Raw genomic sequence first — 27,360 nt, forward strand, 5'->3', positions numbered from 1 at the left:
AACTATTTAGGGAAGAAGCAGGCAGCTGGTATTCTATCTGTAATGGAGTGGCCAGCGCAGTCACCAGATCTCAACCCCATAGAGCTGTTGTGGGAGCAGCTTGACCGTATGGTACGCAAGAAGTATGGAAACATGGGGTGAAATTTCTCCCGATTACCTCAGCAAATTAACAGCTAGAATGCCAAAGGTCTGCAATGCTGTAATTGCTGCAAATGGAGCATTCTTTGGCGAAAGCAAAGTTTGAAGGAGAAAATTATTATTTCAAATAAAAATCATTATTTCTAACCTTGTCAATGTCTTGACTATATTAACTCATTTGATAAATATAAGTGTGAGTTTTCATGGAAAACACAAAATTGTCTGGGTGACCCCAAACTTTTGAATGGTAGTGTATATATACATATATATATATATATATATATATATATATATATATATATATATATTTTTATTATTTATTTATTTATTTATTTATTTACTGTAGATATATTAAAAAACTTGATGATAAATTACCCTATGTATCTATAGAATATGGCATGGCTACAGAAACATATGTACAATTCTGAAAAGATTAATACCTTGATTCTAAATACTGTTTTATTGTACCATGTGACACATTACCCACAACACACATTTACCCCGACTTACTGAGCCATCCCATGCTGGGGCTGCGCCGCACTCGGAGATCGTCATCCGACATGCGGGTTGCCAGGCAGGGCACAGAATTCTCTAGAGGACTGCGTGCTAGTGCCGCAAGCAAAAAGCAGAGTAGAGTGTGAAAGCAGCAGCAGCAGGAAGAGCAAAAGGAAAGCAAAATAAAAGTGAGAAGAACAAGGGAGAAAGACAACTAAAGGCTGCATAGAAGCAAAGAACTAACAGTAGAGTAAATCATCAGGAATTTTGGCTGCTCTTGGTGTTATGTGAAAGTACAATGTAATAAATTAACTAACTTCAGTACCAGGCCTATATAAACAATGAAGGTGACACGTGAGGCCCCTTCCTGAGGATAAGCCATGAATGTTAAAGTCCTGAAGAACCCATTTAATAATTCTTCAGCCATTTCTTAGTTCCTATATATATAAATATCAGCTCCTATGTGAATGTGTAGAATTTTTGTTTCATCCCTTCCCTTTTTTCCATCCCTTGGTTGAACTTGATGGACATGTCTTTTTTCGATCGTACTAACTATGTAACTATATCTGTACTTTACTCCCTGTATTTCTAAATGTGAAAACCACTAAAGGCTAAAATGGAGGTTGTGTGAGATTTTTAACCCTTCCCTTTTAATCTCACATTACCCCTTAAAGGGTAACTAAACGTTCAACAAACTTCTGACATGTCATAGTGACATGTCAGAAGTTTTGATTGGTGGGGGTCTGAGCACTGAGACCCTCACCGATCGCTAAAACTTAGCGGCAGAAGTGCTCGTGTGGGAGCTGAGATGCTTATTTTCGGTTCGGCTTTTGCCGGAAATCAATATAGCGGTGTATGGGTTCAATAGAGAGTCTATGAGCCCGTACACCGCTACATCGGCTTTCTGTAAAAAGCCAAACAGAAACGAAGCATCTCAGCTCTCACACGAGCGCTTCTGCAGCTTCGTTCTAGCGATTGGTGGGGATCTCAGTGCTCGGACCCCCACCAATCAAAGCTTCTGACATGTCACTATGACATGTCAGAAGTTTGTCGAACGTTTAGTTACCCTTCCATTGGTTGTAGGATCTGTCAAGGCCAGTTATATCAATGTCATACATTTGAGCTTGTGCTGATATATATTCATATATAGTATACATGGCTGACAGGGAATTGAATGCAGTATGGAAAGAAATATAAAAAAACATAAAGGACTATAAAAAAAACACAGTAGAGATAATTTTGTAGTGGATTTTAAAGGTATTATTGCCAAGAAAACAAACTCATCAATCTATAAGACCCGTTTGGTACTAGCCATAAAGGCATGTTAAGGGGCTTCTAGTTTCATGTTCATATTCATTATGCAATAAAAAGTTATGCATATATTATACTTTGTGTTTACATTTTTAAATGACATGAATTGGACAGGTTTTCTGCCGTTTCCATTTAATGAGAGTAAGCAGAGATTTTGAAAATAGTTGGGAATTGAAAAAAAAGTATATTTGAAAGTTACATACATAAATACGCTTTATTTATATAACACCAGAAAACCCCCTTAATTTATGTTTACTGTATTGGGACAAAGAAATAGACATAATATTCTTTACCTTTGAGATCCACAGTTAGGTTAAAATTAGAGTTAAGTTTTGAAGTTGGCACGAACCAGAATAATGTTTAGGGTTGGCAGGCGAAATCTGGATGGTAGGAGGAATTCACACCCACTGTATCTATTTATCTGTCTAGTATGATTTGCTCATTTCTGTTCTATTCTGATGTTTTTTTATAACTCAATGCTGGATACAATGATAAACTGAACCCTCATAGAAAGATCCATATCTGCGGATTGTACAAAACATCCTATAGCTTTACTAGACTATTAGATGTATAGCAGAGCATAACCAGTAATAAACAAGCAATCTGCAGTAAACCACATGTAATGGGAACATATACTGAACGATCACTATTACATACATCCCCATGTGATGTAGGAGGTCAGTGCGGCCATGCTAATGAATGAGTAACAGGATAGTGTCACAGAATGTGGACACTGAATACTAATACCCCAAATACATAACAAAAACATGCAATCATACATTCATATATATATTTAGAATATTTGCACACAAACACATTTGATAATATAACCACTTTATGCAATAGGAATTATTGCATAGCACTACGCTGTGGAAATGTAGCTAGGCCCTCTGGTAAGAACATGGTTAATGTACATATTTATGGAGACAGGTACGGTCAACCTGAAATGTATAACTTTTACATGCAGCTATACATGTATGACAGGTGGCACCCTACCCACACAAGTAGAGGCTCAGGTTGCCAACCCTTGTATGAAGCACACAAATGAGGAAGCCTTGAAGTACCATGCTATTCACCTGAAAGGAAGGAGTTTTTCATCAAGCCCTCCTCTCTCCCTCCTACACCGTTCAATAGTTTAGAAGTTTAAAGAAGGAAGGAAAAAACTACGATTAATACATTACCACATGTAAGGAAATGGTAACAGTCCAAACAGTGGAAAAAAACCTGCATAGAATTAAATATTTATAGTAAGACTATAGTCTATTAATTGGTGTCATTACTTAAAGGGGTTTTCCCAACTTAATGTCTTATGCTCTAGTGGGGGGGGGGGGGCAGACTGACAGGCCATTGAAATTACAAGGAGTTATGGAAACCCCTGAAAGAAAACTCTATAACTCTCATCCATTTCAATGGGGAGAGACCTATTAATAAGTCATAAAACATTATGGTGGGAAACTTAATGGTGGAAAGCAAGTAGCCAAATATGAATCCTACAATGTAACTTAAGCATTAATGACTACAAGCACAAGCTCTTTTAAGCCACAAACCTTGACGTTCAGTTGTGGTCAATTCCCGAAAGGGCATATTGCCTAATTTTGCATGACAGCAAGACATGTCAGATTTGTACTATATGTATTCGGCATCTAGCACAAGGACGTGCGGGTATAAGAGGAGTTACTGTACTAAGTTAATGTAGGTTAGATATACTTTTGTCTTGCCCTTTATACCAAATTGCAGAAGTATGGACAAAATGAAAGAGTGCGTTTAGGAGAGTCATCTCAGTTTAGTCGAATACCCTAAAACAAATTTCTTCTAAGAGCATTGTCAATATATCTCTCCCAACCAGCATAAGATCCTCTGGTGGGTTGGAAGTATGGGTCCACTGAATAAATTGAACGAAAGGGCACATGTAATTGACTTTTAATTTAATTTAATATAAAATAATAAAATATGAATATTTTATAAAAATGTAATAGGTTTTTTCTTCAATCTACTGGATATTGCTATGGATATACTGTATGTATGTTTTTGTGAGTTGCCTTTGGTAAATCCAATGTGACATATCCTGCTAGAAAGCACCAATACAATTAAAAGAGAATGGGTTAAAACTATTGATATGCATGTATGACTATAAGAGTATTATAAAGTACAATACCCACAGGCTATCTTTTATCTATATTATTACTGAATAATGGATAGGTATAAGTAAAGGCTGGCCTCTACATTACCGTTGTCCGGGCTGGTAAACATCCTACTTGCACTGGAGACTGTTTTCCCTATGTCAGCCAAGGAACGCAAGTTGGATTTCTTTGTCTGGTGCCTATGCTTTCTGAGAAGTGTGTAGGTTAGTTTTTCCTTCATTTCTGGTTTCAGAAGTCCTGTCTCAATCTGGTTATCAAGAATTTTTTCTGAAAAAGTATATGGAAAATTAGTTTGATAAATACAGTATCATTCATTTTAAGACTTAACTCAGGTTCATGAGCCCATTATCTTCAGAATTGAATTGAATGACATAGTACTAAAACCATCATGTGGCCAGTAAGAATCTATAAACACATAAGAGAGTCCATTTAAAGCAGCATAAAAACAGTAAAGTAAGTCTCATGTAAAATATATGATGATTCAACAAGGGCAATAGTTATCTACAGATGTGATTGAAGGCCGAATCCCAATGATATTATGTTTTTTTCTTTAATTTTCATACTGGTGGATACAGGCCTAGATTTAGATGCTGAACCCTTCATGCATATGTTATCTGTTTGTGAGTGTCATTATATATTCACAAATATAAAAAAAAGAAGAAGCAATGGCTATATAACGGAGCTGTAGATGTACCCAATTGAGAATTAATTTCAACAGTGGGTTTAATAACAAGCAAGCTTCAGGACTGACGAAGACCCTAGTGTGGGGTTGAGATGCATTGTAAAATGATTAAAAAGTACTACGTATCAACCCCTGTTTTAGATTCAATTGGATACCATCTACAGTGTCCCCCATACATCCATTGTTGCTTTCCTACTGCCTGACCATACTGACATTATAGGAACCTGATCGGAGATTCCAGTGTCAGCTGACAGATGGCTTATAGTGGTTTGCAGCCTGTCTCTAGTCTTGTGGACCTTTCTACTGTGAGTGCTCAATAGGGTTGTGGATATTTAAAACGGTTGTCCAGGCACGGACAACTGACAACCTATCTACATGGTAGGTCATCAGTATATGATCCGTGGGGGTCCAACACCCAGACACGCACCAAACAGCTACTCCGTATGGCTCAGGGAAACGGATGTCCATGCCGGAAGTAGATGGCTCCAGTCACGGAATAGCGGCCGAGCTGCAGCTCTACTCCTATTCAAGTGAATAGGAGCAGAGTTGCTGTTCTGCAGCACGGCCGCTATGCAGGGCACGGCCGCTATGCAGGTGTCGGAGCCATCTGCTTTCGCCTCCGAACACTGCACACCCTGCATAACATCCAGTGCCCAGAGGCAGCCGGAACAGCTGATCGGTGCGGAGTCTGGGGGTTGGACCCCCACCGATCATATACTGATGACCTATCCTGTGGATAGGTCTTTAGTTGTCCATGCCTGGGCAACCCCTTTAATCACAACTCAAATAGGTAAGTAGGCACTCACAGTTTGTACTTTTAAAACTCCCCATCTGGTACGATTAATACTACCTTAGAGGTCTCCTTTTTCCCTTTTGTATAGTAAAATTTACTTAAAGAAATTTAGTGTTTTTAATTGTTGCATAATGTAGGCTGATAAAGCCCAGAGCTACTTACCGACTACTTGTGGGAGTGAATTGGCTTCTAGGTCAAGTAGTATTGTCCCTTTTTCGATACATGTCCTCAGTTCAAACAAGCTGTGCAAGGAAAGTGTGGCAACATGGGGCTTACTCCACCTTTCTCCACCCTGCTCCACTTTTTCTTCAAATTTTATCCATCTTTAATGTTAAGAAAATATATTATTAACTAAAAATATATCATGAACTATATTGTTTCTTATATTACTTTGCAGTAGAATGACTGACCATGTGTTTAAAGTAAAGTTTTAAAACAGCATAGAACTATGGAATTATTTGGAAAATCAAGCTAAAATCTTAATAATGCATTCAAGTATTTATTGCACACAAAGCAAACTTAAAGCGGATCTCTGAGATTATAGACATAGAGGTAACAGTGCCAGCAGATCCCCATAGATATCAATAGTCTAAAACACAAATCTATACTGATTATATTGACTTTGATGGGTCTCCTATACAGAGAACATGGATCTGTATTACAGATATGCATTCTCTGTACAGATATCAAGGGAGTTGTGTTATGGATTTATACTTCTATACTTTATTGACTTCTATAGGGGATCTGTATTATGCATTCGATGGGTTCTTCATTTGCCATAAATCAAATCCACTTATAGCAATCAGGTACAGTAATAATAAAGTATGAAAAAGATATTACGTTACGACCTACAGTTTAATTATTACTTCTGTAGAGATGGGTCAAGGACTGAGGATGAGAAAAACTTGTCTAACCAGCTGCAGAACAGTGCAAAGGTTAAACTTGTACTTGTTATACACAGACAATTAACCTCATAACTGCCATGTTTAAGAGATGGGATCACTTTTACAGGGTCAATAGTTGCACCATTTTTAGAAATACTGTGCACACAATAACATATAAATGTAGCAAGAATGGCGGAAGATTGAGCAATAATGGAAAAGAACATTTCATTTTACAGCAGTCAGATAAAATAACAAGAGCATTTTCAATATTAGTGATTTTCAAGGTTAAAAAGGTCAAATTTAGTTTTTCATTAAATTCAAATGCTCTAGTTAAGTTATCATCATATTTGCCTTAAATAAGGATGCTCTTTTTTCAATTCTTGGACTGGGTTGTGTGATGCTTGTTTGGTTAGGTATTTCATATATAAATTAATATTCTACTCAGATGTTGTAAATAATTATGACTTGAACTTTTCTGTTTCCTTAAAGAAGTTATCTCATGGAGACAACCCCTGTTCAAATGCATTATTAGGGCATATGGCCTTATTGAGGAGTTCCCCAGGCTTCTGCTCTACTGGACTAGGCCTGTCCATGCATTACATAGACAGCCATTTATTGGAATGGCTGCAATGAAATGCTGCATTTGTAATATGGCCACAGGTGGGTAATTGCTGGGGGTTAGAAGAGCCGGGCACAAAAAAAATTAAAAAAACAGGAAAAAAGGGGAAAAACGTGCAGGAACAAGAAACATTGTTGTGCACTACCTGTAAAGAAGTTCTGCACTACCTATATAATAAGACAGATGCTAACGGAAGACATTTTGCTGCAACAGATAAATAACAACAATGATAACATTTGATATACTACAGTATATGCTCAAGGCAGGATCAAGGCTGGTGGGGGCTTTGGACAAAAAACTTGAAAGGTACCACTCCCTAGTAATAGTATCATAACATATGACTGACTTAAACTGGACATAAACATTTGGTAATTGTCAATAGATCAAAATGTACAAGTTTGTGAGATGAGTTCGGAAGAGGAGTCCGGCAGCTTAGGGCATATGTGCATTGTGCACATGAAGCCTAGGACAGTACAGCCTGCTTCAATGTGCATGCGCAGTGTACTGTCCTTGGCTTCATGTGCATTAATGTGCATGAGTCCAACGCCACTCATATTGCTAACTTGAACGTTATTATACTAATGGTCGTTTTTGACGTGGGCATGTTTGGAACACTAAACTCCACCTTCATAATGACATGCTGAGGGTTTAGTGGCTCCAAAACCTAGTGACAGGTTCCCTTTAATGGAGTTTTCCCATCATCGAATTCAAATATCCACAGGATAAGTAATAAATATATGATCGGTGGGGGTCTGACGCTGGGAATGGTGCCGAACATGTGCAGTACTGCTCCATTCATATGGGGTGCACAGGGACAGCCAGGTCAATTCAGGTCAATTCGTTCTTAGGATTAGTGGGGGTCGCAGTTGTCATGCCCCCACCGATCAGATGAATATTGATGATGGAAAAAAAACACATAAGTTCTAAGTTCAGTTATTGTAAATTCGCTTTCGAATTTTGTCAACGCTTTATTTTTAGCTATTAAAAAAGACAAGTAAAAAGAAAGAAAAACTAGTGTACAGGTATTTTTAAAAAAATACATTCCTTAGAGAAAGAGACACTCCATCCTATAACATTTTACTAAGTGTAGTGAATATACTACATGTCTACATACTCAGCATATTAGAACATGTTAGCGTAGGAATGTGATTAGTAATGAAATTACTGCACTTTACTCTCCAAGTCCAAAAGGGTCCTGAAGAGTAAATTATTTGGCTGCCAAAGTGTTAACTAATAATTCCCAGATGGAATTACAAACCATGATTTGCTTTGCTTAGGTGGCAACTGCAATGTTGACCCTCTCGGCATGGATCAGTGTTAGGCCTTATTCACACGAACGTGTTTCTCGTCAGTGTGCTGGCAGTTTAAAACAATGGACAGCACATTGACGCATGCAATTCAATGGAGCTATTAACACATTTTTTTCACAAGGCTTGTATCCGTTGCGAGAAACGCACAGCATCCATGTGCCGTTCGATTTTCATGGATCCGTTGCTGAAGAAATGCATTTTAAAAAAAAATTATTAAACCAAAGAAGTGCTTGCAGAGGAGAAAACTGATGAGAAAAATGGATGGCGCTCTTAAACCACATGGACGCAACACAGACATTTATATGGATGAAAAAGTAAATTTTTTTGCTGGCGTAAATCGGACACACTAGTGTGAATAAAGCCTTACACATACTCATTACACAGATCACACAGACACAATGTCAAACACCCATGCAATAAACAGGTAAATAAGGGAAAAAAATTAAAAAATGTTGATTATAGTTATATACCGTAAATTTTATATTTACAGGTATTGGATCATGTTTTCATTTTGAAGAAGGAAGACTTTCTTAAGAATTCCCCTTATAAGACTAATAACTTTTTCAATGTACAGATTCAATGTACAATTTTCTGAATATTAGAAGAAAACTTCACATTTTAAAAAATTTCCACCCGCAATGACAATTTTACTTTAACGGTATGTATTTTTACTAATAAATAAAGCATTAATTTGCACTCCTGCTATTGAGCAGCTAAGTACATTTTGAATGTCATGCAGGAAATCGAGGAAAAAGTTTTTCTATAGCATACATACACCTGTATTGTATATGGGAGATTCCACCTACTCCTCCATAACTTTGTACGTATACAATAACCATCTGTATTTCAAGCAGCTTTGTGTGGATGTTTTAATGTACAGAGAACATCTAATATCATAAAGATTAAATTAGCTTCTTTGTTCTTGGTGCTACACAACATTTTTTATTATTATTATTATTATTATTTTTAATGCGGATCCACTATATCAGTTCTATATTGTCGTAGAAGGTCACAGTGCTAAAGAAGGCTTTAATTCCAGCCTGTTGCACTTTGAGATCGTGGAATAGGTTCTCATGTTATTTCAGTTATTCCTGTCAAATGGAGCACTTAACCACTGAGTCCCAAAATGCTATATTTTGTTAAAAAAAATATAAACTATTGTAAAAATAGCCAGAAAAACGAATGATGACCAACACCGGCCATAACATTTCTATGTAAATTGAGTATATGACCATGGAGTATACATAGGACAATACTAGCTACCAATTTATCAGCTAAACCATCAAGTGTCCAATGTATCTGCTTATGGATGTCTTATTCTCCTCCACTGCCATAGGTTTATCAAAGAGTATAGAATTGAACGGAAATGGAAGACTTAACATGGTTGCTGGAATCTTACAAGACAAGGACTGTCTTTAACACTGTACCAATTGCAGCCTGGGATTCCATTGTGTATAAAGTCTACAATCTAGAACATTTCATACAAGTATTCTTGGAGGCCTTACCTGGCTGTTTCCTGCCATTCCATTTCTTGTCCATCAACAGATAGAAGTTCATCAAGCTCAGTGAAGAGCTGTGGTGGGGCTGGACCGTCATCATCTTCCCCCAAGATAAAGCGGATGCGTTCTGCAGCTGGGGAGACTGTAGAGGTGAAAATACTTCGATTAACAGCCTGATTGATAACAACTGAAGTGCGACTCTGCGCCCGCTTTCTTTCTTTACAAGCATTCAATGTGTTCTCCAGATCTTCTTTATCAGAAGACATATTGACTACTGGCTTATGTGTCTTGGAATATCAATGTAGCTCTAAAGTCTACAGGGTAGACAATTCTTTGGAATACAGTATGTACAAAAGAGTTTTTCCAACTTAATAAGCTATGGTAAGGTAACTTAATATTTATATGGCAGGATCCAGTTCCAACCAAACCAGCTTGGGCAATGGGACTGGATAGGAGCATCCATCTAAAGGCTCTACACCCTCCCATGTAAAAAGTAAGATTTTCATTGGTCTGATGGTTTAGGGACTTATTACCAATATGGCAATGTTTAACAAGACAGTCTGCTCTTTACATGTGGAATAGGACAGAATACATTATGTTAGGCATCAGTGCACTTGCAAAACAGCTTGGGGTCAACTTCTACATAGCCGACACGAGCGGTTTTCTTTTTTTAACAATATATTAAAAAATTACATTGTCTTAAACAATGTCATTTATATGCATTACTAGTCAACATTTTTACATCTTGAGTCAGTGACATTGGATTTAATGTTTAATATTGACGTTGGTAAACTTGTAATTACCTTTAGTCCTTACTTGTAACACTACAAGAATACAGAAGCATGTATTTTACCATACTCCCAAAATGGTACAACTACAGTACATGATTTGCACACCTAAATTATTCTACAAGTCCTTCTCCTGACTAATGGCCTGTATAAATGACTGTAGAGGAATACAGTATTGCTACTGTGTTAATGTAAGGTCATTTGCATTATTCCAGCAACTGTTGCAGCTAATGACTCTACCAGGTTTGAAGGTAACAAGTGCACACAAATGATCTAGGACAAAAATAAAAAGTAAATGCAGTTATTTTCTTACTTTGTTTGGAATTTTATAACCAGAACATAGACTATATATATATATATATATATATATATAAATTAGACTTACTTCAAATTTGGTTCTATTAGTGGAGAATGCCAAAAATGTTTTACAATGCCAAAAGTATTGTAGAAAGAAAAAAGTTTTTTTCATCTGTGACTTTGAAATCAAACAATTACTAGAAAAGTGCATTTTAAATCTATTATAAATCCATCAAAGTATGATAGTACTCACAGGATTAATGTCCTCTGGTGAAAATACTTGAGAAGAGATAGTTTTATCCTTTTACATTCTAATCTTTAGTCACCAGTGATGGTTGTCCGTATAGAAAAATTATAAAGTTTAACCTTTACAGTATAATCATTTTTACATTTCTTCAGTTACACGTGTGATCAGGTTTCATTGGTTTATGACCCATGATTTACCAATCACGTGTAAAAAGTGCATTTAAAGGGCAGCACATCATTTTTGTTTTCCTTTCTACACCTTTAAAGTTCTATTTATGAATGTGGCTCTTATGTTTTAAGATGTTTACAACACCTAACAAAACATTTAATTGCTATTGTGTGACTTTAAGCATTCCAGGTTTTATTGAAAGATGTTCAGTGTAGCTAAATTCATCCATAAAAAAAAATTACAATTCTGAGCAATAAACAGGGGCAAGAAATCACGTCAATCCTTCTATACTTACATGATTTTTAGTGATCATATTAGCAACGTTGTACCACTTAAAGGGAATTTCCACCCAAAAAGTAAAAATCGACAAATATTGGTAAATCAGACGTTTGGTGATGAGGTTTTATTTAGTTATAGAGATAGGAATTTTTCTTTTCAGTAAGGCCCCATGCACACGACAGTATTTTTCATCAGTATTTACGGACAGTAAATACTGACAGTAATTACTGACCCATTCTGTATTGGCCACGGACACCTTTCAGTATTTTTACTGATGGGTGTCCATGCTGAAAAAATGATAGAACCTGTCCTATTCTTGTCAATAATTATGGCAAGGACTCTCCCATAGAAGTCTATGGGAGCTTCCGTAAATACGGACGGCTACTGATGTTCATCCGTAAACCGTCCATATTTACTGAAGCATTGCTAGGCAACATGCTTATGACTTCATTTGCAACCTCCCTCTCTTTGTAAGAATCAGTATATACGGATGGAATGCGGATGCAATACGGACCATATTTACGGACACCCTTCCGTATATGCCTGCTGATCCGTATTTTCGGACAGTATTTCTGGATAGATGAAAATACTGTCGTGTGCATGGGGCCTTACAGTGGCCATACTGGGTTTGAATTACTTCTCAAAAACTGATGGTGAATTGTCACATTGACACAAAATGCCAGTTTGTCCTGTTTCTGAGAGACTAATTCAAAAGCAATAACTGCTTACTGTCATCATTTTTGCAAAATTAGTCGCAGCAGCAAAAAAAAAAAAAAAACCCTCACACAGCTCCATCAATGGAAAAATAAGAAATTAAAGCTCTTAGAATATGGTGACACAAAAACAATTGTATCTTTTTTTTTTTTTTTTTTTTTTAAAAAGAAAAAGGTTTTTATTGTGCAAAAGTAGTAAAACATAAAAAGGCTTTATACATTTGGAATAGCCCTAATCATACTGACCCTCAAAATAAAGTTAAAATGTAATTTATACTGCACAGTTAAAGCCGCAAAAACAAAAGACAATTGCTGTATATTTTCTCCCCTCTAAGAAAATTAAGAAAACTTATACAAAACTTTAAATGTACCCTAAAATAGTGCCATTAAAAACTTGACTCGTGAAAAGAAACAAGCCCTCATATGGTTACATTGCTGAAGAAATAAAAAAGTCAGAATGCAGAGATGAAAATACAAAACAAAAAGCGCCATGTCAGGAAGTCCAAACTAGGACATGTTCTTAAGGGGTTAAGGTCTAGTAGTTGTGACTGATTCAAGATTTTAGATCCATACACAGGGCAATATCAGATTTGTTGTCCAGATATTATTGTATGGCTACACATGTGGATATATTATCACAGGTCTACTATATATTATCACAGAACTAGTACTACAGCTGTAGCCATCTTTAACTTGACTCTGATAACTTGCTGCATCGTCATATCACACAACAAAAGCCATTGAAAAGTCATTGAAAAAGTAAAGATAAGAGATCTAAGTGCCCTATCTCTTACATAAGGAGTTCTGTGCTATAATGTAGGTGACAGCAGTGCTTTTTATTTAGAAAAACGGTATATTTTCACCATGTTAGGAGCGATTTTAGCTTTATGCTAATTACTTTCTTAATGCCCAAGTGGGCGTGTTTTTAATTTAGACCAAGTGGGCGTTGTACAGAGGAGTGTATGACGCTGACCAATCAGTGACCAACAGCGTCATACACTTCTCTCCATTCATTTAGTCAGCGCATAGTGACACTGCGTTGTTCACTATGTGCTGTCTTATATTGACACATTAACGTTACTGAAGTGTTTAGACAGTGAATAGACATTCCTTCCAGACAGGACGGGATGTTTATTCACAATCCCGACACTTTGCTAAAGTTTCTGTGGTACTTACAGCAGAGCAAGCGTAATCTCGCGAGATCACGCTGTAAATGACAGCGTGTATAATCTCGCTGTAACCTGTCATTTCCAGCGTGATCTCACGAGATTACGCTTGCTCTGCTGTAAGTACCACAGAAACGTTAGCGAAGTTTCGGGATTGTGAATAAACATCCCGTCCTGGCTGGAAGGAATGTCTATTCACTGTCTAAACACTTCAGTAACATTAATGTGTCAGTATAAGACAGCACATAGTGAACAACGCAGTGTCACTATGCGCGATGTAAATGAATGGAGAGAAGTGCATGACGCTGATTGGTCAGAGTCATACTGTAAAGGATCTGCCAGGCACAGCTTCGGGGTTAACTCCCATAATTAATCAGTCAGCACCTGAATCTACATCCCTGAGACTGACTCCAGCTTCCACCACTCAGGCTGGCAGGCTTAGGAGTTGGAGAGCCTATCGCAACCTGGCCAGACTCAGCTAGCTCCCGCCCTCGGTCTATTTAAGCCTGCCCTTCCTGTCCCTCGGTGCTTGTGATTCTTTTCGTGTGGTTTCCTGGCTCAGCTACAGCTCCTTCTATTTTGATCCTGCTCCATACAGACCCTGGCTTACTGACTACTCTTCTGCTCTTCGTTTGGTACCTCGCACACTCCTGGCTTGACTCGGCTCGTTCACCACTCTGGTTGCTTACGGTGTTGCCGTGGGCAACTGCCCCTTTCCCTTGCTTGTATTCCCTTGTATGTTTGTCGTGTTTGTCGTGCACTTACTGAGCGCAGGGACCGCCGCCCAGTTGTACCCCGTCGCCTAGGGCGGGTCGTTGCAAGTAGGCAGGGACAGAGTGGCGGGTAGACTAGGGCTCACTTGTCCGTTTCCCTACCCCCCGTCATTACACATACACTCTACTGTACAACGCCCACTTGGTCTAAAGTAAAAACACGCCCAGTTGGGCATTAAGAAAGTCATTAGCATAAAGCTAAAATCGCTCCTAACGTGGTGAAAATAGATTGTTTTTCTAAATAAAAAGCACTGCTGTCACCTACATTATAGCGCCAATCTCCTTATGTAAGAGATAGGGCACTATCATCATAATGTGATGACAGAACCTCTTTACTGTGTTAAAAGTCAAGATAAAGACGGCTACATCTGTATGTTAGTAAGCTTACAAGGTAATGAGGGATATGTTAAAGCTAAAGAACACCCCATTCTCATTCGTCATGCTAAAAATATAAAGTCACAGACTGGTCAAAGAACATAATGTCACGTAATGGAGACTCTAGCTGCTATCAAACTGAAAATCATCACTTCAGACAAAATTTAGATTTTTACTTCTACTTCTACACAGCAATATTTTATTTAAAATCTGCTACAGTACAATTTCATATTTCCTTATGTTTACTTTTACTAAACGAGGGCATGTCACTGAAATTTAAAACAACATGTGTAAATTGTTTTGTTTTTTTTTAAACTGTTCTCAATATTTTTTTGTTTTTTCATTTTAAGTTCAACATTTTTGCACTTTGTAGGGTAATCATCTATCTTTAAGGCTCTATTCAGATCTGTGTTCTGGTTTTACCTTGCTGTGCTCTGTCATAAGAGCAGAATAGCGAAAAAACGGAAAGCTCCGGATCCTCGAATGATGTAGGGCCTGTTCACATCACCGTTCATTTTCGTTCCGGGGTTCCGGAGTCGACTATGCTATTGATTCCGTCGGAAAACCGGAAACCAGCCAGAATGGTGACGAACGGAAACCATTAGGGATGTTTCAGTCACCATTGAGATCAATGGTGACCGAAATGGAAGCTGTGCTGTCACTTTCGCTTTCCGTTGCGGGGTTCACCCGACAGAAACCTCCGACGGAACCCAGGAACGGAAAGCGAACGGTGATGTGAACAGGCCCGTACACCATGTCCATGGATTATATGCAAAGTAAACCTATCGACTCCACAGCCATTTCCTCTTAAATATTTTCCCATAGAACCCATATTCTTTACATAGCATATTAAGGAAATAACATGTTTCTTTCACCGTTTCACCAAGAACATCCTGCAGTCAGAGATCGGCACTGGAGATTCAGGCAGAAGCAATCTATCGTTGGTTCCTTTGATCAGGGCAGATGTGTGTCATCTAGTCTGCGGTATAGGACAGTAATTAGATTTCTGGGCACTTATTGCATTTTGGACACTTGTTTGTCATGAACATGGCCAGTCAGGAGTCACACTAATAAATCTTCTGAGCCACAGTGTGGCGACCCTGAACCTATAGCATATCTGACACTTTAGCCTGAAATCTCCTAATTTATAGTATTCAAAGAGTAGCATACCAAAAACTGAAGACTTATATATCTACATCCGCAAGACAAAAACAAAAGTCTGCATTACAACAACGGTTTTGCGTTGCCCAAATGTTGCCTATGCTTATAGAAGGGGGCATGAAGCTCTTGAGATGTGACGTGCTGCTGATTTACTAATAGGGCACGTTCAGACGTGGCAGAGTTTTTCCGCTGCAAATGTTGGTGCAGATTTGGGGCAATTACGCAACGAATCTGCACCAACATTTGCATATTTGACAGGTAATTCAGAAGTTGCAGAAAAGACAGCGGACTTGCCACAGATTTCAGTTTTTGCATTGCAAAGGCTTAAATCCGCAGTGAAATTCTGCTTCTTCTCCGCAACAGACAGTGAATGCTGCGGAGGGAAAATTACGAACCGCAGCCTATGGTCCGCAATGTCTGAACTAACTTGCCTAAAAATTGTATAGAAACAAATGTAAAAAACGGTCGCTGGAGAATTCCACTGCGGACTGTCCGCAGCGGAATTCCACAGCAATTCCGCCACGTGTAACCATGCCCATATGACTCCATTTATATGAGGACCAGCATGTCGACACCCTTGTAGAAAATTGTAAAAGGTATGGTCAAATATGACTCTTCTAGGTATCTAGTGTCTTGTGACATCTCCTTTTGCATTTTATACCTTGTTAAAATGCCATAAGGTGAGGCCTATGCTCAATTTTGCGTAAAATTTACATAATATACAACTAACAAGTAAATGAGTAAAAATGTACAAGGCTATACAGTGTTATAGGAAGGTGTGAAATGATAGCCTCCGAGCTGCCTGTTTAAGATAAGTAATAAACCAATTTAAAACACAATATATTAGTAGGATTTTCGTCCGCATGTTATATGTGATTATCGTACTGCTACTGGGAGTGGCGGCGAGTGATTTTAAGCTACAAAGTCTTGACAAACTTTTATGGGAGAACTCAGGGACAGACATATAGCTTGTGCAACCTGTTTATCGGTCTGGGTACATAATTCTTCACCGCCCTAAATTAACAGAAAATAAAGACTATCCGGACATTTTCCAGAGAAATAACCCCCAAAAATATTTTTTACATTCATAATATTGAATATGAAAAGATGTAAGCTGCAAGTATGTTGGAGGAACGAGGTCCATATATTGTTTTTGCACCAGGCCCCTCAGTCTTCTGTGTCTGCCCCTGGGAGAGCTACAGTATTGTATTTTGTGTTGGTCTAATCTACAATAAATGTAGATGTAGATAATTAGCATTTCTAAACCTTATCTCAGGACACACACACACACACACACACACACACACACACACACACACATACACACACACATATATACACTGTATATGGCGGACATCAATCGCATGTACTAGAAAAACCTTGTGGATTACATTATTACTGACAACTGGTTAATGCCTTTGGCCAGTTTAAATACTGTAAACATAGTGGGGGGAATTTATTGAGTACTCTACTGGTGTAGAAAAACGCAACAATTTAGTGACTTTTGCATTTTTATGCTGCTTTTGCCACTTTTAAAAAAAGTGGACTGTGCATAGCAGAAGAGGCCACTGCAGCTCGGCACTGTTACTTTAATCTATGCTTGAAATTTGCAGAAACTTTAGCAAAAACATACTCTAGCTCGTAGCATGGACGGCCAGAGATGTGCCTAATTTATTAAGAGGTGTGTTCCTCTTAATAAATTACGCGCATTTTACTCCTGCACTTTTTATATTAACCTCTTCCCAACATCCGCCGTATATATATGGCGCAGGTCAGGTGGAGGAGTACATGTGTAACAGCCAACACTTCAGTGTAACGAGCGGGATCCCGCTAGTTTAACCCCTTAGATGCCACGGTCAAAAGCGACCACGGCATCTAAGCGACTATAAACCTGGGGGCGGTCCCCTGTGACAATGCATTGGCCACCAGCGACGCGTTCACGGGGTAACGATGGTTGGCATGGCAGCCTGGGGGCCTGAGGAAGGCTCCCAGGTCTGCCATCTTTGTACTCCTTTGAAGCCCTGTTTTCCGGCAGGGCTTCATAGGAGACTGTCAGTATAATGATATACTGCAAAACATTAGTATTGCAGTATATCATGCAAGTGATCCAACAATTGCTGGTTCAAGTCCCCTGGCGGGACTAGTAAAAAAGTTAAATACAGTTAACTAAAGTTTTTTAAATATATATATATATTAAGTTCCAAAAAAAAAAACTTTTCCCACTAATCAAAATGTAAAAAAACCCTATTAACATAACAGGTATCAGCGCGCCCGTAAAAGTTTGAACTATCACAATATAACATTATTTGACCCGAATGATGAACGCTGTAAAAAAAAACAAAAAACTCCAGAATCGCTGTTTTTTGGTCACTTCATCTCCCACAAAAAGTGGAATAAAAAGTCTCATGTACCCCAAAATGGTACCAATAGAAACTACTGTTCGCCCTGAAAAAAATAAGCCCTCACAATGCTCAATCGACGGAAAGAAAAATGTTATGGCTCTCAGAATATGGCGACAAGACACATATTTAATTTTTAAGAATTACTTTTTTCCTTGTAAAACAAGTAGAACATAAAAAAATTATATAAATTAGGTATCACTGTAATCATATTGACCAGCAGAATAAAGTTAACATGCCATTTTTTACCACAGGATAAATGCCGTAAAAACAAAGCCTCCCTAAATAATGGAGGAATCGCTGTTTTTTCCCCATTCCATCCAATGTTTTCCAGTTTTCCACTATATTATATGGTATAATAAATGGTGCCGTAAAAATCTACAACTCGTCCAGCTAAAAACAAGCCCCCTATGGCAATATTGATGGAAAAATAAAAATGGTATAGCTTTTTAAAACTGGGGAGGAAAAAACAAAAGTGAAAATGCGAAAAATGGCTGCAGCGGAAAGGGGTTAAGACTGGCGTATGAAACACAAGACTTAATAAATTCTTCCCCCCCTAGTGCTTCTTATAAATAGAAAAAGGCAACTTTACTGGTCAATGTCTAAGCATTGCTAGTAAACCTGATGTCTTCAATATTATGTTAAACTTGATTTAGCTTGTAATGTGATGATTACCTCCGATTCTTAGGTACCCTAAGGCTATGTTCACACTGAGTGTTTTGCAGGCGGAAATTCTGCCCCAAAATTCCGTTTGGAAGTTTGAGGCCGATTTTCCTCTCCCTACACGCTGATTTTCGCATCGTTTTTTGCGGCGTTTTTTGCCCGCGGCCATTGATGTCAAAGGGAGGTCAGAGGCGTAAACGGCCGAAGATAGGGCATGTCCCTTCTTTCTCCCGCGAGACAGTTTTACCGCTCGCGGTAAAAAGACGCCTCCGCCTCCCATTGAAATCAATGGGAGGCATTTTCGGGCCCTTTTTGATGAGTTTTGCGGCGCGGTTTCCGTGTCAAAAAACGTGTCAAAAAAAACTCTGTGTGAACATAGCCTAAAAAGCTATTTGCTTAAACACAGAGATTATTTGCTATTACATGAACAATGGGTGAGATGTTTCAAAACTAAACATTATAAACATTACTTAAAGGGAACCTGTCAGTATTTTAGAGCCACTAAACCACCAGCATGCTGTTATGTAGCTGTGTTCTAAACCTGCTTACCTCAAAAACAGACACTTAGGGAATAGTTAGTAATATAAATTACAACTTACCAAAAGGAGTCCAGTTAAGGAGTCCGGCAGCATCGGGCACATGCACATTGCGCAATTGAAGCCGTGGACAGTACGCATTGCTTCACTGCGCATGCCCAGTGTACTGTCCTCGGCTTCATGTGCTCAATGCGCATGTGACCGATGCCTCTCCTGGTGTTTTCCTGGTAAGTTGTAAATTACTTTATGAATTATTCCCGAAACGCTAATTTTACGTTGCCAATTTTGGAACACTAAACCTCAGCTGGATAATGGCATGCTGGTGGTTTAGTGGCTCCAAACCTACTGACAGGTTCCTTTTAATAGGTAGTACTTTATATTGCACAAAATCATGTAACCGGTACACACTGAAACAATCTATAATTCAATCAACATTCAGGGACATGAGAATCACCCGTATTGTGTGACTTGTTGTCATAATGACCTTAACCCCAACAATGTGTTCAAAGTCCTAGTGGTCACTTGTTCCAACTAAAACTAATTTTGTAAACCATCTAGATTTGGTTGTTAATAACCGGACTTCTCTACTAAACACAACTTTAATTGCAGCTTAATATACATTTACCCTCTTCTTGCCCATCTAACATGCCATTTGCATGGTTTTAATGGAGTATGGCTAATGGACCTGTTAGAAATGTATTAAAACCCATGTTAATTATTGTTAAATTGTTCAGAAGAAACTAGGAAAGCCTGAGGTGATTTGTACCTATTCTAGTCATCTTACAAGGGACTGCTTGTAATTTGTAAAATGAATTGCTTTTAGGTTGGCGTATATCGTATGACTTGTTCATGGAGGCAGATTATAGTGTTTGCAGGTCATAAATGTGCAGAACACATTCTGGATTGTGACCTTTACTTTTGTTCTGCCTTTCAAAGCATGGGTTGACTAGAGCGAATGCTGGACAACCTCTTGTTCCTGAGTGTCTGATATATTGGGCACCTGCAAATAAAACAGAAGGCAAATCCGAATATATTCCCAGAGAGAATGTTGGTAAGTATGGCACTTTTTATTGCTTTGTTGTTTAACAGATTTAAGAAATGGGAATCTTAAAAAGTTGTTGTAATTTTCCATGTTTCATACAGTTACTCCCAATACCATTGCCTGTGAGAACTGCAAATAAAGGCAATCACAATCTGGATTACATTAAATCACAAAACCATTCAATTGGTTTATAAAAACAGAGGCAATTGTAGCCCCAGTGGGCCCCAATGAAGGTTTGTTTTTTTACTGTAGAACATGGTATTACACTATATTTTTTCCAAAATTTTTTGTATTTATTTATTTTAATTTAATTATTTTTATATGGAATACATTTTTTTGTCAGCAAAGCTTTGGCCTCGATGTTTGCACTAAAAGTTTATTGCGGCATCTACCAACCAGATATTGTATAAAATAAGAATTTCCATCTCCGGGTTCCGAATGATGGTGGGTCCACCAGAGCGGGAGTTGATCTAACTAAGTGGCTCTCTACTTTGGATCATAGAAGGATTCCCAAGCAGGGGTCCCCTCTTTATGATGTCCATTTGCCCTAATGGGGTATATGGACAGGGGTTGTCTTCATGAGACATGTAGTCATTTTGTCTATAGAAGTGATATGGGTGAGGCGGGTATTTCAGTTTATATCTTGTCATGGATACGGGGTCAAACTGATAAATTTTTTCACTGGTAGTGAGTAATTTTTGTAATCTCATCACAGGCAGGCTTAAGGACAGTTAAAATAGTCCACCAAAGTATGGGCCCTGGATACAGCAGCCTAAATCTCTAATTCCTGGACCTGTTTAAGTATGACAGAAATAAGTTTAACTCCAAGCAATTCTTAATTTTTAGGCTTTGAACAAAGGTGTGCTTTAAATAGGTTGAATAATTCAACGTCCAAACCATAGACGCAAACCGCTACATTTACATATTTTGTTAACGTAATAAGCAGGTCAAAGATTTTCATGAATCGAAATCAATATACATGACTCTAAATCTTCACATTTTACAATAAGCCATGCGGTTCAATAATTAACAATTGCATGTCATTAATCTGTAAATGGTTATCTGCTGGAAAGACAAAATGCTCTCCATCCATTACGTCAAATGTGATTGTGTAATTTCCTTGAATTAAATAAGTGTGATCTTGCACATATTGAGTATTAACCTATTAACTGCCTTTGTGGTTATTGAAAGTCAGAGCGAGCAAATAGCATAGCTCTACCCAGTAACACTTTTGGGGCATTATTTGCACATTGTGATAACAAATGGTGTTTTCTGCTGTATATAATCCCTTGTTATGTGCCCAGTTATATGTTCTGACATGAGATCTTTCTAATGATTTTTTAACACCTAGCCCTTTAAGGGGGGATTTACACGAGCGTGTGTGTTTTTGCGCACGTGCTTTTCTGTTTGCAAACATACTTTTGACTGCTGTTGCGCGAATCAATCGCGTCCCACGGAAGTGCTTCCGTGTGGTGCGCGTGATTTTCACGCACCCATTGACTTCAATGGGTGCGTGATGTGGGTAAAACGCAGAAATATAGGACCTGTCATGAGTTTTACGCAGCGGACTCACGCTGCGCAAAAATCACTGACAGTCTGCATTGTCCCATAGACTAATATAGGTCTGTGCGACACGCGTGAAAATCACGCGCGTTGCACGGATGTATATCACGTTCGTGTAAATCCACCCTAACAATAACAAGGGGGCATCCTCTATATCTAGTCGGCCAGCCAGTCCTCCGAGGCTTCCTGTCAGTGTGACTGTCACGTCACAATGACAGTTGGAATGCATTACACTACATAGGTAGTGTAATGTACTCTAGCAGCGATCAAAGCTGCGAGTCTAAATGTCCCCTAGTGGGACAAGTAATAAAAGTAATAAAAATGTTTTTAAAAAAGTGTAAAAATAAAAGTTATAAGTTTAAAAAAACAAAAAATGCTTTTTTTCCTATAATAAGACTTTCATTATAGGAAAAAAATGAACACATTAAAAAAAGTACACATATTTGGTATCACCGCGTTCGTAACGACCCAAACTATAAAACTATAATGTTATTTTTCCCGCACGATGAACACCCCCAAAAAATCAATAAAAAACTACACCAGAATCGCTATATTTTGGTCACCACCCCTCCCAAAATAGAGAATAAAAAGTGATCAAAAAGTCGCATGTACCCAAAAATAGTACCAATAAAAACTACAATCCGTCCCGCAAAAAACAAGCCCTTACACAGCTTTTTTGACAAAAAAATAAAAAAGTTACGGCTCTCAGAATATGGTGACACAGAAAATAAATTATTTTATAAAAAAGTGATTATTTTATTGCGCAAACGCTGCAAAACATAAAAAAAACTATATACATATGGTATTGCCGTAATCGTACCGACCCGTAAAATAAAGTACAATGGTCATTTATAGCACACGGTGAACGCTGCAAAAAATAAACTAAAAAACATTGTCAGAATTGCTTGTTTTTGGTCAGTCGGCTTGCAAAAAAATCAAATAAAAAGTGATCAAAAAAATCGCATGTACCCCAAAATGGTACCAATGAAAACTACAGATTGTCCCGCAACAAATAAGCCCTCACACAGCTCCGGTGGTGAAAAAATAAAAAAGTTCTGGCTCTCAGAATATGGCGATGCAAAACGTGCAGTGTTCCAAAATCGGATAAGATCGGGCGCCATTTATGAGTGCAACACTGGCCACATATCTATGAATTATTAATTATTTACCGCATTATTACACCCTCTTATTATGCTCTGATTTACTCCGCGCAGCCTACATACGCCCCCACGTTATAAACTGAAATACCAGCAAAACCCCAAACAGAACTATTACCAAGCAAAATATGCGCTCCAAAAGCAAAATGGCGCTCCCTCACTTCTGACCCCTGCATTGTACCCAAACAGCAGTTTGCGCCCACATATATGGCATCGCTATACCCGAGAGAACCCGCTTAACGTTTTATGAGGTATTTGTCTTCAGTGGCACAAACTGGGCACGACATATTATGCACTAAAATGGAATATCAGTGGAAAATTGCAATATTCACACCATCCTCTGTGCATTAACCCCTTTGCACACTATGACTTAATAGCACGTCATGGTGCGGGGGTTGATATATGGAGCGGGCTCACGTGCTGAGCCCGCTCCATACGCTGCGGGTGTCAGCTGTGTATTACAGCTGACACCAAGGCCTAACGGACAGGAACAGCGATCGTGCGGTTACAGAATACTGCAAAAATAACAATATACTGCAATACATTAGTATTTCAGTATATTGTACCAGCGATCCCATGATCGCTGGTTCAAGTCCCTTAAGGGGACTAATAAAATGTGTAGAAGAATTAAAGTTATTAGTAATGAGAAAGAAAAAAGTTTAAAGTTAAAAAATATATATTTTTCTTCTAAAGTAATGTAAAAAAATAAACAAAATTGGTATCGCTACGTCCGTAAAATGCCGAACTATTACAACATACCATTATTTAACTCGCACGGTGAAAACCGTAAAAAAACTGAAATAATTGAAAGTGCCAAAATCGCTGTTTTTTTGGCACTTTAGTTCTCAAAAAAACAAATGAAATACAACTTTTGGATCACTTTTATGTACCAAAAAAATGGTACCAATAAAGACTACAGTTCATCCCGCAAAAAATAAGACCTCCCACCGCTCAATTAACCGAAAAATAAAAAAGTTACGGCTCTCAGAATGTGGTGAAACAAAACAATTTTTATTTTAACAATGAGATTTTTCTTTGTAAAAGTAGTATAATATAAAAAAAACTATATAAATTTGGTATCACCATAATTGTATTGAGCCGCAGAATAAAGTAAAGTTTTTGTTTTTACCGCACGGCGAAAGCTGTAAAAACAAAAACCCCAAAATAGTGGAATCAGATTTTTTTCCTTTATCAGCCCACAAATACATTTTTTTCCGTTTCCCTGTACATTTTATGGTACTTTAAATGGTGTCAATAGAAACTGCAGCTCCTCCCGCAAGAAATAAGCCCTCACACCGCTCTATTGACGGAAGAAGAAAAAACTTATGGCTGGGGAGTCAAAAACGAAAATAAGAAAGCAAAAAATGGATCAGTCCTGAAAGGGTTAATTCATTTCTAATGAAAAAAAATGTATGACCCCATGTGGGGTATTTCCGTACTCAGGAGAAACTCCTTTACAAAAATTGGTTGTTCTTTTATCCATTGTGAAAATGAGAAAATTCAACATTTTAGTGGAAAAAAAATTGTGATTTTCATTTTCGCGGCCTAATTCTAATAATTTCTGCAAAAGACCCGTGGGGTCTAAATGCTCACTATACCCCTAGAAAAATTCCTTGAGGGGTGTTTCCAAAATGGAGTAACTTTGGGGGTTTACACTGTTTTGGTCCCTCCAGGGCGTTGCAAAGGCGACATGGAGCCGAAAACCATTCCAGCAAAATCTGTGCTCCAAAATCCAAATGGCGCTCCTTCCCTTCTGAGCCCTGCTGTGGGCCTAATCACCAGTTTATTACCACATATGGGGTATTGCCGTAATCGGGAGACATTGCTTTACAAATCTTGTGGTGTATTTTCTTCGTTATTTCTTGTAAATATTAAAAATGTCTATGTTTTTTCAGAAAAACAGTAGATTTTCATTTTTACAGACTAATTCCAACATATTTAGCGAAAAACCTGTGTGGTCAAAATGCGAACTATACCCCTAGATAAATTCCTTGAGAGGTGTAGTTTCCAAAATGGGGTAACTTTGGGGGTTTCCACTGTTTTGGTCCCTCCGGGGCGTTGCAAACGCGACATGGCACCGAAAACTATTCCAGCAAAATCTGTGCTCCAAAATCCAAATGGCGATCCTTCCCTTCTGAGCCCTGCTGTGGGCCCAATCAGCCGTTTATTATCACATATGGGGTATTGCCGTAATCAGGAGACATTGCTTTACAAATCTTGTGGTGTATTTTCTTCGTTATTTCTTGTAAATATTAAAAATTTCTATGTTTTTTCAGAAAAACAGTAGATTTTCATTTTTACAGACTAATTCCAACATATTTAGCGAAAAACCTGTGTGGTCAAAATGCGAACAATACCCCTACATAAATTCCTTGAGAGTTGTAGTTTCCAAAATGGGGTCACTTTTGGGGGGTTTCCCCTGTTTTGGTCCCTCCAGGGCGTTGCAAACGCGACATGGCACCGATAACCAATCCAGCAAAATCTGTGCTCCAAAATCCGAATGGCGCTCCTTGCCTTCTGAGCCCTGCTGTGGGTCCAATCAGCAGTTTATTACCACATATGGGGTATTGCTGTAATCGGGAGACATTGCTTTACAAATGCTGGGGTGCATTTTCTTCGTTATTCCTTGTAAATATTAAAAATGTCTATGTTTTTTCAGAAAAACAGTAGATTTTCCGTTTTACAGACTAATTCCAATATATTTAGCGAAAAACTTGTGTGGTAAAAATGCTAACTATACCCCTAGATAAATTCCTTGAGAGGTGTCGTTTCCAAAATTGGGTCACGTTTGGGGTGTTTCCACTGTTTTAGCACCACAAGACATCTTCAAACCTGACAAGGTGCCTAAAATATATTCCAAAAAAAAAGGAGGCCCAAAATCCAATGTTTCAGTCCATTAGCACACTAGGGCCACATGTGGGATATTTCTAAAAACTGCAGAATCTGGGCAATAAAATATTGAGTTGCATTTCTCGGGTAAAACCTTCTGTGTTACAAAAAAGAATGTATTAGGAATGAATTTCTGCAAAAAAAATAAAATTTGTACATGTCACGAGAAAACAGTCTCAGAATCTCTTGGATAGGTAAAAGCATTCCGATGTTATTACCACATAAAGTAACACATGTCCGATTTGAAAAAATCGGCTGTGTCCTGAAGGCCAAAACAGGCTGGGTCCTGAAGGGGTTAAGCAAGTTCAAGAAGGGCGTCAGTGATCCTTTTGGAAAATATAATATTACACGCTACAGGTACTAGATTCTGGAGATGGGGGGGTTTAGCCAGGGATTTATTCTGACTGCCATATTGGAATCGGTGAGGGTTTTTGCCTTCCTCTGGATCAACATGGTAGCATTATTGGTTGGACTTGATGGACTTGTGTCTTTTTTCAACCTTATTAACTATGTAACTGTAACTAGGTCCAGCTAATAGATGGGGGTACCCCTACTGGATACGCCTCTTGGCTCTGGAGGTCCTAATGCATTAAGAACTCTCAGCTATTTGGAAAGAAGTTGTCTAAGCTGTAATCTGTGGAGGAACCCTAGATCAAGTATCCAATTTCTTTGCAGCGTCACCAAAAGGAAAATAAAGCATTACAGTTACCAATGAAATCAAAGAGCTGTCCATATAATACACAGACGCGTAAGGTACTCCAGAGCGAGTGACACTCTTTGTAGCCGCTCTTTTCTTGAGCTTATAGATGATAGTTCTGAACGGTGGACCTCCTATCTAATAACTCAGAATTCCCGAATAAGGCGTTTTGCAATGAATTTTCTAAATCAGCCAACCCTTTTAATCTGCCTATAAAAAACTATGCTTATATCTGTAGAGTTTGTACTATTCATCGAGAATGAATGTATAAGGCAAACAGGTTCCTAGAGCACTAATAGAACCATGTTAATGTCTATCATTACATCAGTCATGGGTGCAGCCAAGGCTTGCTTTGTGTAGGGCAGAGTGATATTCATATACACTTCATTCAGCCAACGTTCAGATGCTTCTACTCTACCTAAACTTATAGGAAAATACTGAACTACAAGGTTACTTTACCATATGAGCCAAAGAATATCTCCCAAAATGTCCATAAATCCAAATAATCTGTTACTTTGTAAAGATGTATCTATTAAGCTTGTATGGGATTTACAATACATTAATGGTTACCCATA

At 38.2% G+C, this 27,360-nt stretch overlaps 1 protein-coding gene across 5 annotated transcripts in view; it reads right to left on the reverse strand.

Annotated features, from left to right (window-relative positions):
* The window catches only part of SLC4A4 (solute carrier family 4 member 4), a 238,071-nt gene that overhangs the window by 69,886 nt on the left and 140,825 nt on the right, over nucleotides 1-27,360 (reverse strand). For 3 of the 5 annotated variants that reach the window (XM_075860695.1, XM_075860697.1, XM_075860696.1), the window contains exons 5-7: nucleotides 9,879-10,014; nucleotides 5,723-5,883; nucleotides 4,173-4,352 (exon numbers count right to left, since the gene is read on the reverse strand). In XM_075860695.1, the coding sequence (XP_075716810.1) occupies nucleotides 4,173-4,352; nucleotides 5,723-5,883; nucleotides 9,879-10,014 (477 nt within the window). Of the gene's footprint in view, nucleotides 1-648; nucleotides 745-3,020; nucleotides 3,063-4,172; nucleotides 4,353-5,722; nucleotides 5,884-9,878; nucleotides 10,015-27,360 lie in introns of all 5 variants that reach the window. The other 2 variants (XM_075860692.1, XM_075860693.1) reach the window with 1 other exon arrangement.

The sequence above is a fragment of the Rhinoderma darwinii genome, chromosome 1 (assembly GCF_050947455.1).
Source record: "Rhinoderma darwinii isolate aRhiDar2 chromosome 1, aRhiDar2.hap1, whole genome shotgun sequence".
Taxonomy (NCBI): Eukaryota; Metazoa; Chordata; class Amphibia; order Anura; family Rhinodermatidae; genus Rhinoderma; species Rhinoderma darwinii.